At 46.1% G+C, this 17262-nt stretch overlaps 1 protein-coding gene across 1 annotated transcript in view; it reads right to left on the bottom strand.

The window, feature by feature from the left end:
* ARID3C (AT-rich interaction domain 3C) overlaps window positions 1-17262 on the bottom strand; it is a 301212-nt gene that overhangs the window by 134665 nt on the left and 149285 nt on the right. Inside the window, exon 3 of the mRNA XM_077490555.1 lies at window positions 853-925. Coding sequence (XP_077346681.1) covers window positions 853-925 — 73 coding nt within the window. The remainder of the gene's footprint in view (window positions 1-852; window positions 926-17262) is intronic.

The raw sequence follows: 17262 nt of genomic DNA, 5'->3' as shown, positions 1-17262 counted from the left end.
ATATATATATATATATATATAATGAGTAAAAATAAAACAAATAATAATAATATTGTTATGATTTTTAGTAATAAAATAGCAACAATAAAAAATAGTAAAATAGTAACACCAAAATCAATAAAACAATAAATTATAAAAAATAATAATAATAGGAAGGGAGATAAAATAAATAATAATAAAAAAATAACATGTTAAAAATATAATAATCATATTATTATTATTATGTAACAATAAAAATCAATAAATTAATAATGCTAAATTGTAGATGGTAGTAATCAATTCCTCCTGAAGAAGCAGTGTTCAACGCGAAACATGTAGAGTGATGTAAAAACATCATATGCTGCTACAAGCACTGTCTTTTACTATTTTGTATGGATATATGTCCTGATTTTATTCAATTTTGTTAAAAAAAATGTAAAAACCTTTTTAATATTTGTGGTAGTCCTTGGTATCGAGATAGTCCACTGTCCTTATTCCATCATTGGGGGCATAGCAGGGAATGTTCCCACCCATACAAAAATTGCTTTGATTAGGATGATGGTACCCTTTACTGTATAGATATTTTTTTGGCGGCACACTATTTATATAATGCTAAAAGTTATTATTAATATAATATTACTTTTATTGTTATTATGCAACAATAAAATTAAATAAATAAGTAATTCTACAAAATATTTACTATTAATAATATTATTTTTAATATTATTATTATTATTATTATTATTATTAATAATAATTATTATAATAAATAGTAATAATATTATTATAATAGAACAATAGCAAAGAAACACAATGTAGCCATTGGTTATTATTACATAATATCCAGGATGTACCCTCCGTGTCGTCACTCACCTCTCTTCTGCATGAAGCTGAACAGGTCGTCCAGGAACTCTTTCCTCTTGGGGTCCTCGTCCAACTCGTAGAGCTGCGGAGAGAATCAGACAGTCTGCGTTACACGTTCGCCTCTATGAAAGGTCAGAGCAGGAATAATTAACATCCATTATCCAACACAAAACCCCCGTGTGGGACTAAAACACACAGTGCGGGCAGTGAGCGCTAATCCCCGTGCTGCCAATCAGAAGACCAGAACAGGGGGGGCATTCATGGAAGTTTAAAGGGCCACTCCACCCAACACTGATATTTCAAGTTCAAGTTTATTTTTTTAGAAGAGTTTAACCACCAAACATCTCTGCATTCACAGGTCTGCACAACTGCTGGGGTCGTGGTGGTGGTGGGGGGGGGGGGGGCTGTTATTGGTTACCCTGCTACCTATATTGATTCTTTACTTGATAATAAATGAAGAAAAATGCAACAGTAGGGGCGGGGACACATCAAGGTGGGTGGAGACAGAGCTGGGGGGGGGGGGTGCTTGCTGCTGAGGATCCCAAGAAGACAGCCAGCAGGGGGCGCTCAGACTATTGTACTCCACCCATAAAATAAATATTTCTTTTGGGGCTGCGCAATTCTTTAAATGACACTCAGTGTGCATATTAAACATTCATAAGAATAAGCTAATTTTCCAATCAAGTCTTCTAGGATGCAGGAAAATCAGGGTATATATATATATATATATATATATATATATATATATATATATATATATATATATATATGAATTAATTTATTTTATTTAAAATGTATTACTATTTTTTATATTTAAATTTTATTTTATTAATTTATTTACTTTATATTTTTTTTATATTTATATTTTTGTATTTATTTTATATTTTGATATTATGTTATCTATCTATCTATCTATCTATCTATCTATCTATCTATCTATCTATCTATCATATATATATATACTAATATAAAGACAGGTTTCAGGTACTTAGCAGTATTTTAAATTACATAAAATATGTGTTTCAATGAAGATATAAAAATATAACAGCTGTATATATATATATATATATATATAAATATATATATATATATATATATATATATATTTGTGGAAAATTCTGCTTTTAGAGTTGAGATGCTTTCCACCAGTATTACACATGAGGCTGGTGGGGAGATAAGGACAGGTTTCAGGCAGATATGCTAGCAGAATTTCAAAGTACTTTTTTTTTTTTTTTTTTTTAAGAAAATATGGGAGTTTTATTTTAATTTTTTTTCATATTTGCAGGAAGTTCTGCTGAGACTCCTTCCACCAACATTACATGTGACCCCAACTGAGAAATTATAGAATATACAGGTTTCAGGCTCTCATATTAGCAGTATTTTAAAATACATTTAAATATTTGCTTTAATGAAAATATAACTTTTTTTTTTTGTATTTGTGGGCAATGTTGCTTTAACAGTTGAGAACCTTTGCAGCAGCAATGACCCCGGTGGGGAGGTAATACAGTGCATCCAGAAAGTATTCACAGCGCTTCATTTTTTCCATATTTTGTTATGTTAAAGCCTTAGGCCGGGTTCACACCGCTGCGATGCGGGAACGCTGCAAATTCGCGGCGTTTTCCCGCATCGCACACCTCCCGCCGGCAGTTCACACTGCCCTATGTGGACGGCTGGGAGTGTCAATGTTATGTTAATGACACCCCCAGATCCGTCCGCATATCGCAGTGCGATCTGCCGACTCGCACAGGAATCGGATCGCATGGTGTGAACCCCCATGCGATCCGATTCTGTTGCGGACCAAAAAAAGGGTCCCGTGCGAGTTTGCTGCGGGAGCGATGCGAATTCAGCCATACTATCTGTATGGCTGTACTCGCATCGCTACGGAGATCGGATGTGATTTGCGGTGCGAATCACATCCGGATCTCCCCCCGCAGCAGTGTGAACCCAGCCTTATTCCAAAAATTGATTAAATTCATTATTTTCCACAAAATTCTACAAACAATACCCCAAATATGACAACGTGAAAGAAGTTTGTTTGAGATCTTTGCAAATTTATTAAAAAAATTAAATAATAACGAAAAAATCCCATGTACATAAGCCATGACACCCAAAATTGAGCTCAGCTGTATCCTGTTTCCACTGATCATCCTTGAGATGTTTCTACAACTTGATTGGAGACCACCTGTGATAAATTCAGTTGATTGGACATGATTTGGAAAGGCACACACCTGTCTATATATAAGATCCCACAGGTAACAGTGCATGTCAGAGCACAACCCAAGCCATGAAGTCCAAGGAATTATCTGTAGATCTCCGAGACAGGATTGTATGGAGGCACAGATCTGTAGACCTCCGAGACAGGATTGTATGGAGGCACAGATCTGTAGACCTCCGAGACAGGATTGTATGGAGGCACAGATCTGTAGACCTCCGAGGCAGGATTGTGTGGAGGCACAGATCTGTAGACCTCCGAGACAGGATTGTATGGAGGCACAGATCTGTAGACCTCCGAGACATTATTGTATGGAGGCACAGATCTGTAGACCTCGGAGACAGGATTGTATGGAGGCACAGATCTGTAGATCTCCGAGACAGGATTGTATGGAGGCACAGATCTGTAGACCTCCGAGACATTATTGTATGGAGGCACAGATCTGTAGACCTCGGAGACAGGATTGTATGGAGGCACAGATCTGTAGACCTCCGAGACAGGATTGTATGGAGGCACAGATCTGTAGACCTCCGAGACAGGATTGTATGGAAGCACAGATCTGTAGACCTCCAAGACAGGATTGTATGGAGGCACAGATCTATAGACCTCCGAGACAGGATTGTATGGAGACACCGAACTGTAGACCTACGAGACAGGGTTGTATGGAGACACAGATCTGTAGACCTCCGAGACAGGATTCTATGGAGGCACAGATCTGTAGACCTACGAGACAGGATTGTATGGAGGCACAGATCTGTAGACCTCTGAGACAGGATTGTATGGAGGCACAGATCTGTAGACCTCCAAGACAGGATTGTATGGAGGCACAGATCTGTAGACCTCCGAGACAGGATTGTATGGAGGCACAAATCTGTAGACCTCCGAGACAGGATTGTATGGAGGTACAGATCTGTAGACCTCCGAGACAGGATTGTATGGAGGCACAAATCTGTAGACCTCCGAGACAGGATTGTATGGAGGCACAGATCTGTAGACCTCCGAGACAGGATTGTATGGAGGCACAGATCTGTAGACCTCCGAGACAGGATTGTATGGAGGCACAGATCTGTAGACCTCAGAGACAGGATTGTATGGAGGCACAGATCTGTAGACCTACGAGACAGGATTGTATGGAGGCACAGATCTGTAGACCTCCGAGACAGGATTGTATGGAGGCACAGATCTGTAGACCTCCGAGACAGGATTGTATGGAGGCACAGATCTGTAGACCTCAGAGACAGGATTGTATGGAGGCACAGATCTGTAGACCTCAGAGACAGGATTGTATGGAGGCACAGATCTGTAGACCTCCGAGACAGGATTGTATGGAGGCACAGATCTGTAGACCTCAGAGACAGGATTGTATGGAGGCACAGATCTGTAGACCTCCGAGACAGGATTGCATGGAGGCACAGATCTGTAGACCTCAGAGACAGGATTGTATGGAGGCACAGATCTGTAGACCTACGAGACAGGATTGTATGGAGGCACAGATCTGGGGAAGGGTACAGAAAAATGTCTGCAGTATTGAAGGTCCCAATGAGCAAAGTGGCCTCCATTATCTGTAAATGGAAGACGTTTGGAACTGCCAGGTCTCTGCCTAGAACGGGCTACCCGGCCAAACTGAGCAATTGGGGGAGAAGGACCTTAGTCAGGGAGTTGACCAAGAACCCGATGGTCACTCTGACAGAGCTCCAGCGTTTCTCTGTGGAGAGAGAACCTTCCAGAAGAACAACCAACTCTGCAGTACTCCACCAATCAGGACTGCATGGTATGGTGGCCAGACGGAAGCCACTCCTCAGTAAAAGACACATGGCAGCCCACCTGGAGTTTGCCAAAAGGCGACTGAAGGGCTCTCTGACCATGAGAAACAAAATTCTCTGGTCTGATGAAACAAAGATTGAACTCTTTGGCCTGAATGGCAAGCGTCATGTCTGGAGGAAACCAGGCACCGCTCATCACCTGACCAACACCATCCCTACAGTGAAGCATGGTGGTGGCAGCATCATGCTGTGGGGATGTTTTTCAGCAGCAGGAACTGGGAGACTAGTCAGGATGGAAGGGAAAGAGGAATGCAGCAATGTACAGAGACATCCTTGATGAAAATCTTCTCCAGAACGCTCTGGACCTCAGACTGGGGTGAAGGTTCATCTTCCAACAGGCCAACCACCCTAAGCCCACAGCCAAGATAACAAAGGAAAGGTTTCAGGTACTCATACTAGCAGTATTTTAAAATACATTAAAAATTTAGTTTTAATGAAAATATAACTTTTTTTTTGTATTTGTGGGAAATTCCGCTTTAAGAGTCGAGACCCTTTGCAACAGCAATGACCCCGGTGGGGAGATAATATTAGGACAGGTTTCAGGTACTTATACTAGCAATATTTTAAAATAAAATTTTCAATGAAAATATAGGAGCTTTTTTTTTTCCCATTATCAGGAAGTTCTGCTTTAATAGTCGAGGCGCTTCCCGCCGGCATTGAGCCCCGGTCTCCTGCCAGCGCTTTCTATGTTTTCTTCAAAGGCAGACAATCGCACGGCGCGGCCAGTGAAGGGTTAATTCGCAGTTACCGTACACGAAAATAAGATGGGGGGGGGAGATACGTCTGCTATCGACAGCCCGCATAATGGAATGCACGGTGCTTTCCGCATAGGAAGCATTTCTTATTTATCGCTATTAACACTGTAAGTAATTACATTATCAGCACATTAGAAACACAGCAGGAGCAGATTTAAGGCCGCGTCACGCGGCGAGACTCACTGTCATTGTACAATCACAGAATGGGGGGGGGGGGCGTAGATTGGGGCGGGGTTATGTATTTCAAGGTAAACCCAAAACACACTGAAGTGTCTGTTATGGGAATATAAATGAAAATAAATGCTCTATGGGGTGTAATTATCATTTTTATTTATTTTTTATAAAATTTGCAGAGCTATTCATTCTGCTAAACTAAATTCTTTCTGTACAAACGCCAGCAAAATGTTATTTCCTTTTCAAGGTCGGATGTTATTTATTCCTAGTACTAGCCTGAATCAAGAAAATACTGCATGATGGCCACTAGATGGCGTTGGCAATCATAGTAATTATCTATCATTTCTTTTTTTTTTATCGTCATCAGCTCCATCTAGTGGCCATAATGCGTTATTTCATCGTTCACTGTATGAAAGAAGAACATCTGATTGGGTGAGATAAAAACTGCATGCCTGAGTCTTGAGCTACAGATAGCGATGTAGTCCATCGATCCGTCTAAGCCAGGGGGGTCTCAAACTGGCGGCCCTCCAGCTGTTGCGAAACTACAAGTTCCATGATGCATTGCAAGGCTGACTGTTACAAGCATGACTCCCTGACTCCCTCAGGCAGAGGCATGCTGGGACTTGTAGTTCCTCAACAGCTGGAGGGCCGCCAGTTTGAGACCCCTGGTCTAAGCCATGCTCCCAACATGTTTCGTCCTGGACCTCCATGACTAAGTCCCATGAGCTGAGCAAAACCCAGAGGGCTTGGCTTAGATGGAACCGCCCTAAGTCGACTGGTTGCTGCAGCAAAAAAAAAAAGCTATTCCCAAGGTTCACCACTTCTGATTGTTCCGGAGACCCATAGGCAAAGAAAGTATCGACTTAGGTCAGCTCCATTCCAAGCCACACCCCTCCAATGCACACCCCAAGCCTTGCCCCTGCAATCAACTTAAGTCGGCTCCATTCCAAGCCACACCCCTCCAATCGACTTAGGTCAGCTCCATTCCAAGCCACACCCCTCCAATGCACACCCCAAGCCATGCCCCTGCAATCGACTTAGGTCGGCTACATTCCAAGCCACACCCCTCCAATACACACCCCAAGCCACACCCATTCAATTGACCTAGGTCAGCTCCATTCCAAGCCACACCCCTCCAATGCACACCCCAAGCCACTCCCCTCCAATCAACTTAGGCCGGCTCCATTCCAAGCCACACCCCACCAACACACTTCATTCAGCCCACATGGCTTTACTGTGGAGGTCAGGGACGAAACGCGTCGGTGGGTGTGGCTGAGGCTGCTACCGCTTCTGTGATAGACCGGCTTGCACAGTGTGTGGCGATCGGGATCCTTTCTTTGCCCACAGAGTGTAGAGAGGTGGGAAGGACTCCTGGCCCATCCTCCACCCGCAGCGGAATCCATCGGAGAGCGGAGACCCAAATTTTTATACATGACCTGACACAACACGTCATACTAGCAATTTATGTGCGGAGTCCATCGAAAACTTGGGCTACGCATATATGGCACATCAGTCGAACTGCGTTTGTTGTGCGATCGATGTTTTAGCTCAATTTGGATCGAACGCTTTATAGCAGGAGTGTCCCAAAGATTACCTGCGGCTGAGATGTCAGCTCAACCTGTGGAATTCTTAGCCGTGTTCACAAATGTCTGACACAGATCAGCCCAACCCCCCCCCCCCCCCCCCCCGCCCGCTGCAGTCTCTCACCATGTGATTTTCTGCAAAGTTACAATGTACAGCCTGATCACTGGGGGAGGGGAAGACTGTAGTCTGTGTCCATCGACTACAAAAATAACTCAGATGGCACAACTGGAATGCTCCGCGTGGAATGGAGACGGTCCGGCGCGTTGGACAATGTCCGATCGCACAACGTGTCAGGACTGGCGCGCGGAATCCGTCCCCGGCTGCACACGCCGCGCTGCTCGCCAGCTGCGATAAAACACAGATAATGAGGCTGGGATGGCGAGCGCGATTCGTACATATAAAGGCCGCGCAGAGTCCCAGTAATTATCGCCGTCTATTGCTGTGCCCCCCCTCTGGGCGCACTTCCCAAACTTAATGATGTGATAGAACGGAGGCAGAGGCTGCGAGAACAGTAATTGCTGGGTCAAGAGGCCCTTCGATCGCTCCGAGAGCTGAGATCCCGGGATCAATAGAGACAGATGAGGAGGCAACGCAGCCACAGGGGGCGCTACACTCCCCACCAAACTCCCTGTTATGTATACCGGGATATTAGAGCGTACTGGCTCAGTGTTCTCTGTACAGCACTGCGGTATATGTCAGAGCTATATATATGTATAATAATAATAGTGTGTGATATTAGAGTGTAAGCTCCTCTGTACAGAGACTGATGTGACCAGCTCATTGTTCTCTGTACAGCACTGTGGTATATGTCAGAGCTATATAAATGTATAATAATAATAGTGTGTGACTGTGGGGAGACATTAGAGTGTAAGCTCCTCTGGTACAGAGACTGATGTGACTGGCTCAGTGTTCTCTGTACAGCACTCTGGTATATGTCAGAGCTATATAAATGTATAATAATAATAGTGTGTGACTGTGGGGAGACATTAGAGTGTAAGCTCCTCTGTACAGAGACTGATGTGACTGGCTCAGTGTTCTCTGTACAGCACTGCGGTATATGTCAGAGCTATATAAATGTATAATAATAATAATAATAGTGTGTGACTGTGGGGGGGACATTAGAGTGTAAATTTTTGTTTATTAAAAATCTTACAAACATAACAAAAATAAAAACATATTTAAATATCTACAAAATAAATAAAAACATAAAAAAACAAAAATAGCTTAGATCGCAAAAACATAAAGAAAAACTAAATATACCAACCTAAACAAAGCCATAACCTCAACCTAAAACACCCCCTCAGGCTAGGAAACCATTACACATGTAAGCAATGCATGAAGACTTTTTCCAAAAATACAATCTTATATAAAAATCTAGGTCAGTGATGGCGAACCTTAGCACCCCAGATGTTTTGAAACTACATTTCCCATGATGCTCCACTACACCGCAGTGTGCATGAGCATCATGGGAAATGTAGTTCCAAAACATCTGGGGTGCCAAGGTTCGCCATCACTGATCTAGGGGGACGTGAAAGGACAGAAGGAAAGCCGCACACCCAGAGACTGACAGACAGCAGCTACGGGGACCTGACATTCCTCCACGCCTTTGTCCAGGCTCCCGGCCGCCACCTGCCCTTCTCAAGACCCCCGAATCTTCCAAACTTCACCCAGAATGTCGTGCACCACCACCACCTCGACAGGAAGGACTTTTTTTTCCTGAATGTTGACCTAACCCCGTGCACGCCATGTGAAGAAACGGACTACCAAGCTAACTAGAAACAGTATCTCAAAATCAAAATCCTGAAGTGTCTCAAAGGCCCCGTACGACCACTCCGCATAACTCAAGCGGGAAAGGAAAGGGATACCCAGAGCCCCACCCACCCGCTTGTAGACTTCTATATTGAAGGGGCACTGAAGCAAGAAGTGGTCTATTGTCTCCTCCACCCTCACCACATTCCACTCTTGGACAATCACGGTTCTCTGCAGAGCGATGCTTCAGGTTGCCCTTTACATAGAGTCTGCCATGAAACGAGCGCCAAGCCAAATCCCGAAAACTTTAAAAGGATTCTCTCTAGATTGAGCAAACGCAGACCCTCCCTCATAACAGGGCCCGGGCAATCCCTCAAGGCCAGTGGCTCCCTAAATTTGTGATTCAACCACCCTCCTCTCCAGGTCCTTCCTAGGAAGAGACTTCATTTCCTCTGCAGTCACTCGCCACTGCCGAAGCATTTTCAGGCATGGGGCAACGTAAGCCGGGAGCTCACCATGTCGGACCCTCAGGCTTTTCACTGGCCCACCATTCTCCCAGCTTCGCAGGAAAGGCCTAAACCAGCGCTGAAAAATGCCAACCCAACCTGGCGGTTCTTCTGCCAGCATGTTAGCAAAATGATGTGTCAAAAACATCAGAGAAAAAAACAAAACAACGGGTTGACCATACATAGGCCACCCATCCACCTGGGAAGGTAGGTTACAGACCTCTTAACAAGATTGAGTTTGTTCCTCCATAAAGAAACAGCTGTAGATTCTCACATAGAGATGACGCATTTACTGGCTGCATAGGAATATTAACTGCTTGCATAGGAACCTCTGAAAATCAGGCTTGGCAATTCACCCACCACTCGATTCTCCCTTCCAACACAGCAGTCCCACTCACCATAGTCCCAGAAGTACCACAATTACCAGCAGTCTTGTTATTAGGTACACCAGCTATTTTATCGTCCATGCGACATTCCTGTTCTGCGATTTTAGTGTCCATGTGGGACTCCTGCTCCTTCTTCTTGCAGACAACAGGAACTTCTTGGTCAGGATTGACACCATCTCCTCCTTTATTCCCTGCTGATTGCAAGGACCCATTGACAGATGCAGTCTCTTTGTCTGCAATCGCAGGAATGGCATCCATACACGGAGAGATATTCTCAAGCATTCCTTCACCAGCATTTTCCTGAACTGAAAGAGCATGTCCTCCATTTGCAGACACTGTAGCACTGCTGCCATCTTGATCAGACTTCAATTAAACTTTTTCCACAACTTTCTCCCTTACAGGCTGAGGGACGACATCCTCCTCCTCATCTGAGGAGTCGGTGCCACTCAAGGTAGATTCCATTTCCATAATGGCCTGCAGCAATCTGCCACTTTCCTCAACCTCCTCATGAGATGACCCAGGCTGCTGGGGTGGGAGGGGGGCAGATACTGACTCAGGTGTAACAGATCCTGAGACAGGGGTAGTACTGGGGCCACCATGTGAAGCCACTTCCTTATCCCCCATCCAATCTTGTCGCCTTTGCTCTTGCATCCACCCTCTGGCTGGTACTCGCACAGGCACTGTCCTTATCTGTTGGAATCTCTCCTCATTTTCATAATTTTCTCTAAACACACCATTGCTTTTCATCAGAGAAGCAACCAACTTCTTCTACTTCTTCAATGCCTCTTCCAGAGACTTTAGCTTGGAGTCTTCCTTCCTACTGCTCCCAGACTTACTATGCAGAGATTTATTTTTCCTGAAATCTGCTTTCATGACAGCAAGTTTCTGTTCCTCTTTAGTAATACGACAAAGTCTATTCACCACTTTATCTTGGATTGCTGCTAAGGACTCCCCTTGATTGGGGACAGGCCCAGGATCCATTGCAGCATGAGCACATGGTGTAGGCCTTTGAGTAAGCCTCCACATTCGTCTTCCCCCAACATGGTTCATGCTTTTCTGGGAAAAGCCTGCAGGATAAGCCCCAGGAATGTTACTTCTCTCAGCTGAGATCCCAGCAGAGTGAGCAAACAGCACCTTGCAGAACAGCACCACCTGGGGGAGAAGCTCCTCTGGTGCAGAGACTGATGTGACTGGCTCAGTGTTCTCTGTACAGCACTGTGGTATATATCAGAGCTATATAGACATTAGAGTGCAAGCTCCTCTGGTGCATAGAATGGATTATACGAATGCTTTCTAATAGGCAGGGACTACACTGTGGATTTCACATTTGAAGCTCCTCAGGGGGGCGGAACTAAGCAGGACATGTCTCACAGGGAATACTGCCATTATAAGGAAGACATTATAATGTAGCTGTGCTGTAGTCGTGTTAGCTGTGTGTGTAATGTGAATGCCAGTTTCTGTAGAAGAACCATATATGAAGCGACATACGCCATGGTGTTGCACACCTTACTTTTACCAGTCGGCCCCAATACTGGAGCCCCTAGAGCAGTGATGGTGAACCTTGGCACCCCAGATGTTTTGGAACTACATTTCCCATGATGCTCAACTACACTGTAGAATGTAGTTGAGCATCATGGGAAATGTAGTTCCAAAACATCTGGGGTGCCAAGGTTCGCCATCACTGCCCTAGAGATCCAATGTGCAGAGCGTCTTCTGTATTGGGAGCATAGACCATGAGGTTTAATAAACACCAATCCTGGGTGGAGAGGGGCCGCAGATGGTGGCTGGATTAGGATGGGATTGATTTGAATGCAGTCAAATTGGAGAAGCAGCAATTCCCTGAACTCGGCCCGTCCACGCTCACTAATTACTCAACATTTGCAAATCAAATCGCTATGCTGAACACGATGCAGGACGCCGGGGGCCACACCGTTTAGGTTTAGGTGGATTGGCCGGTGAATGATGCCCCTGCAGGTCCTAATTACCGGGGATCATTACCGGGATTTACCTGATGAGTGACATCATAGCGATGAACGAGACCCTGACACATAACGGCCGAGATCAGGACAGTCACCACGTTTCCTTTCATCCGGAGCCCAGAAATAAATAACACAATTATGTGATGGGGGGCACAGACCCGGGAACTCAGCACGGGGATGGTGGGAACCCCTCATAATGGGCACAGAAGGTGTACAGACCCAGGAACTCAGCACAGGGAAGGTGGGAACTCCTTGTAATGGGCACAGAAGTTGTACAGAGTCGGGAACTCAGCACAGGCATGGTGGGAACCCCTCATAATGGGCACAGCAGGTGTACAGACCCGGGAACTCAGCACAGTGTTGGTGGGAACCCCTCATAATAGGCACAGCAGGTGTACAGACCCAGGAACTAAGCACAGGCATGGTGGGAACCCCTCCTAATGGGCACAGCAGGTGTACAGACCCGGGAACTCAGCACAGTGTTGGTGGGAACCCCTCATAATGGGCACAGCAGGTGTAGAGACCCGGGAACTCAGCACAGGCATGGTGGGAACCCCTCCTAATGGGCACAGCAGGTGTACAGACCCGGGAACTCAGCACAGTGTTGGTGGGAACCCCTCATAATGGGCACAGCAGGTGTAGAGACCCGGGAACTCAGCACAGGGATGGTGGGAACCCCTCATAATGGGCACAGAAGGTGTACAGACCCAGGAACTCAGCACAGGGATGGTGGGAACCCCTCATAATGGGCACAGCATGTGTACAGACCCGGGAACTCAGCACAGGGATGGTGGGAACCCCTCCTAATGGGCACAGCAGGTGTACAGACCCGGGAACTCAGCACAGGGAAGGTGAGAACCCCTCATAATGGGCACAGCAGGTGTACAGACCTGGGAACTCAGCACAGGGATGGTGGGAACCCCTCATAATGGGCACAGCAGGTGTACAGACCTGGGAACTCAGCACAGGGATGGTGGGAACCCCTCATAATGGGCACAGCATGTGTACAGACCTGGGAACTCAGCACAGGGATGGTGGGAACCCCTCATAATGGGCACAGCAGGTGTACAGACCTGGGAACTCAGCACAGGGAAGGTGAGAACCCCTCATAATGGGCACAGCAGGTGTACAGACCCAGGAACTCAGCACAGGGATGGTGAGAACCCCTCATAATGGGCACAGAAGGTGTACAGACCCAGAAACTCAGCACAGGGATGGTGGGAACCCCTCATAATGGGCACAGCATGTGTACAGACCCGGGAACTCAGCACAGGGATGGTGGGAACCCCTCATAATGGGGACAGCAGGTGTACAGACCCGGGAAATCAGCACAGGGGTGGTGGGAACCCCTCATAATGGGCACAGAAGGTGTACAGACCCAGGAACTCAGCACAGGGATGGTAGGAACCCCTCCTAATGGGCACAGCAGGTGTACAGACCCAGGAACTCAGCACAGGGATGGTGGGAACCCCTCATAATGGGCACAGAAGGTGTACAGACCCAGGAACTCAGCACAGGCATGGCGGGAACCCCTCCTAATGGGCACAGCAGGTGTACAGACCCGGGAACTCAGCACAGTGTTGGTGGGAACCCCTCATAATGGGCACAGCAGGTGTAGAGACCCGGGAACTCAGCACAGGGATGGTGGGAACCCCTCATAATGGGCACAGAAGGTGTACAGACCCAGGAACTCAGCACAGGGATGGTGGGAACCCCTCATAATGGGCACAGCATGTGTACAGACCCGGGAACTCAGCACAGGGATGGTGGGAACCCCTCCTAATGGGCACAGCAGGTGTACAGACCCAGGAACTCAGCACAGGGATGGTGGGAACCCCTCATAATGGGCACAGCAGGTGTACAGACCTGGGAACTCAGCACAGGGATGGTGAGAACCCCTCATAATGGGCACAGAAGGTGTACAGACCCAGGAACTCAGCACAGGGATGGTGGGAACCCCTCATAATGGGCACAGCATGTGTACAGACCCGGGAACTCAGCACAGGGATGGTAGGAACCCCTCCTAATGGGCACAGCAGGTGTACAGACCCAGGAACTCAGCACAGGGATGGTGGGAACCCCTCATAATGGGGACAGCAGGTGTACAGACCCAGGAACTCAGCACAGGGATGGTAGGAACCCCTCCTAATGGGCACAGCAGGTGTACAGACCCAGGAACTCAGCACAGGGATGGTGGGAACCCCTCATAATGGGCACAGCAGGTGTACAGACCCGGGAACTCAGCACAGGGATGGTGGGAACCCCTCATAATGGGGACAGCAGGTGTACAGACCCGGGAACTCAGCACAGGGATGGTGGGAACCCCTCATAATGGGGACAGCAGGTGTACAGACCCGGGAAATCAGCACAGGGATGGTGGGAACACCTCATAATGGGCACAGAAGTTGTACAGACTCGGGAACTCAGCACAGGGATGGTGGGAACCCCTCATAATGGGCACAGCAGGTGTACAGACCCAGGAACTCAGCACAGGGATGGTGGGAACCCCTCATAATGTTCCCAGACAGGTTCGGTCCGGTTGCTCAGGGTAACAATCGTTCATGTACTTCTCTTCCCCGTTGTTCTTGGTTGGTTCATTTGCCTGTGTCGTAGAGATCGCTGACCGCAGCACCCAGCAGACGTCAGCCGGCAGCACGAAGGTGATTATGAAAAGCAGCCCTCCCGGTGTGGGTGGCCGGAGGCCGCGGCCCGTCCATGGTCATCTTTGCATGGAGCTTTGTGTCAGGTACGGTCAGTGACCAACTGCCGATTGGGTGGTATTAATTGTCTCACTGCCGGAGGAGGGGCTGTGAAAGGCTTCCACTGATTGAACGATGCGCCCATTTCTGGGAGTCTCTTCCCGAATCACGAGAGCCCATTTATATTAGTGCACTCGGTGTAAGAGAGTCCCCAGCGGGATCTTACATTGGCGACAAATTCAAGGTTCACTGATGAGACCACCGAAATGCCCACCGTATTAGTGCCCAACTGCAGGGGGATGTCACAGCAACTAGAGGGCGCTATGGCGAGCTCCTATTATTAGAATGTTTCTCTGGAAGTCAGATCAGACCTTTTTCATGCTTGCTGTTACATATTTTGATGATTGTAGGCTGCTAAAGAGACAAATTGCACAGTGTATGGCCAGCATAGTTAGGATTGTACAATCAGATTGTACCGTGTATGGCCAGAACAGGTGAGATTGTACAATAAGACTGTACCATGTATGACCAGAACAGGTGAGATTGTACAATAAGACTGTACCATGTATGACCAGAACAGGTGAGATTGTACAATAAGACTGTACCATGTATGACCAGAACAGGTGAGATTGTACAATCAGACTGTACCATGTATAGCCAGCATAGATGAGATTGTGCAATCAGATCGTACGGTGTATTGGCATTACACTGTGGTCATGTATTGTGTGCACTGCACTGGGCTGGGATCTCGGTCGGGGGCCTGGAGTCCTGATGGCGGATGAATGTCTCCCTTCTCTATCCCGCCCCTCCCATCCCCCCCCCCCCCATGCTGGGAGGACAATTTCAGGAATAAAATCGAATATTTACAACCGTCTCCTCTCAGCCTTGTTGGGACAGCTGTTAAAATTCCTTCCTGGTCTCCCTCCCCCCTTCCTCTCCGGCTCTCCTCCTCTTCCTCAATGTCTTCAGTTGAAAGCATTCCTCTGCAGACGGGGCCCCGGGCCCCCGAGATCGCCCCTATTCCCGAGATCGCCCCACTAATGCCACCACAACCGACGCGCGCAGAGAGTTCTGTCGCAGTGCGATCTATAGCGTGGCGTAATCAGAATGCCTGTCCAGGCAAAAATGTTGTTCCGTTTTGGGTAGGGGAGGAGAGGTTAGGTCCCCTGTGTCCCCACTGGAAGATTTCCCATCACTTCCTGTGCTGGTGACAACCCTAAATGGTGAAGACCCCATCACTTCCTGTATCGGTGACACCAAAGAGGGTGAATCTCTCCAGCAGGGTGACAGAGAGCAAAAAAACCCCCCAAAAAAACAAACAAACAGGGGGTCTAATGCTCACCCCTCTCCGTCCAAAACAAAAAACAAAAACAAAAAAAACAAAAAATGTAAAATAACAGACTATGACATAATGTAATATAATATAATATATAATATAACTTAAAATATAATATAATATATAATATAATATAATGTAAAATAATATAAAATAACGTAATGTAATATAATATAATATATAATGTAATGTAAAATAATATAATATGACATAATGTAATATAATATAATATAAAATATAATGTAATATAATATAATGTAATATAATATGACATACTGTAATATAATATACAATATAAAATATAATATAATGTAAAATAATATAATATGACATCATTTAATATAATATAATACACTATAATATGACATAATAATATATTATTCTTCCTTTATATGGCTTGGATCTGATTGTCCTTATTTGAATACTTTCTCTGTACATGGAGGAAAACTGTACTCACTCATTACATAGGCAGGTGCCGCTTCCTACCCAATGCTGTATTACATGAGACCACTTTTGCATGCTGTCAGTGCACATTGAGGTACCTTTGGTACTATTGCAGCTCGATGCATTTGAGGATATAAGCTAGGAATGATTAAGACGTAAGGAGTGCTAAAGAGCAGGGTCGGGACAAGGGGTGGGCAGGAGGGACAGGTGCCCCGGGCACAGTGAAGCAAATGGGCACAAAATGGACACAGGATGGTACATCCATTCTGCGACATGTATTAATAGTGGGGGAGGGGGATCCTTGGCGTGGACGCTGGACAACCCTGTCCCGGTACATCTAATGAGCTCTTAAGGCATGCTACAATGACATACAGTGCTATAGGTTGAGAGGCCACTTCAGCATGCCTTAAGCTCACTTTAAAGGCACCTTTAGTGTTGCTACATGATGAATAAGAGTGGTAACGTGTCCGCCTTTACTTCTATAGACACTCATTCTATGTGTACATGGAGGGAAGCTCATTACATATGCAGCCTCTGCTTCCTACTGAAAGCTCTACTTAATGTATGTAATGCTTTGTATCAACTGTGCTTCAACCTCCCAATGGAAGCCTATGGCTCTGATTCTTTAGGGCATGCTAAAATGTCACCTTAACGAGTGGTTGAGAGGCCACTTTAGCATGACATAAGTGCACTTTTAGTGCTATTGCTGCTCGATGAATTAGAGCCTATAGTCCCATTTCATGGAGATGAAAGGCATGCCAAAGTGCTCTTA

Source organism: Lithobates pipiens, unplaced genomic scaffold (genome assembly GCF_037356315.1).
Source record: "Lithobates pipiens isolate NorthernLeopardFrog02 unplaced genomic scaffold, aLitPip1_a1.2 Scaffold_19, whole genome shotgun sequence".
Taxonomy (NCBI): Eukaryota; Metazoa; Chordata; class Amphibia; order Anura; family Ranidae; genus Lithobates; species Lithobates pipiens.
This window is presented reverse-complemented; position numbering and strand designations above follow the sequence as displayed.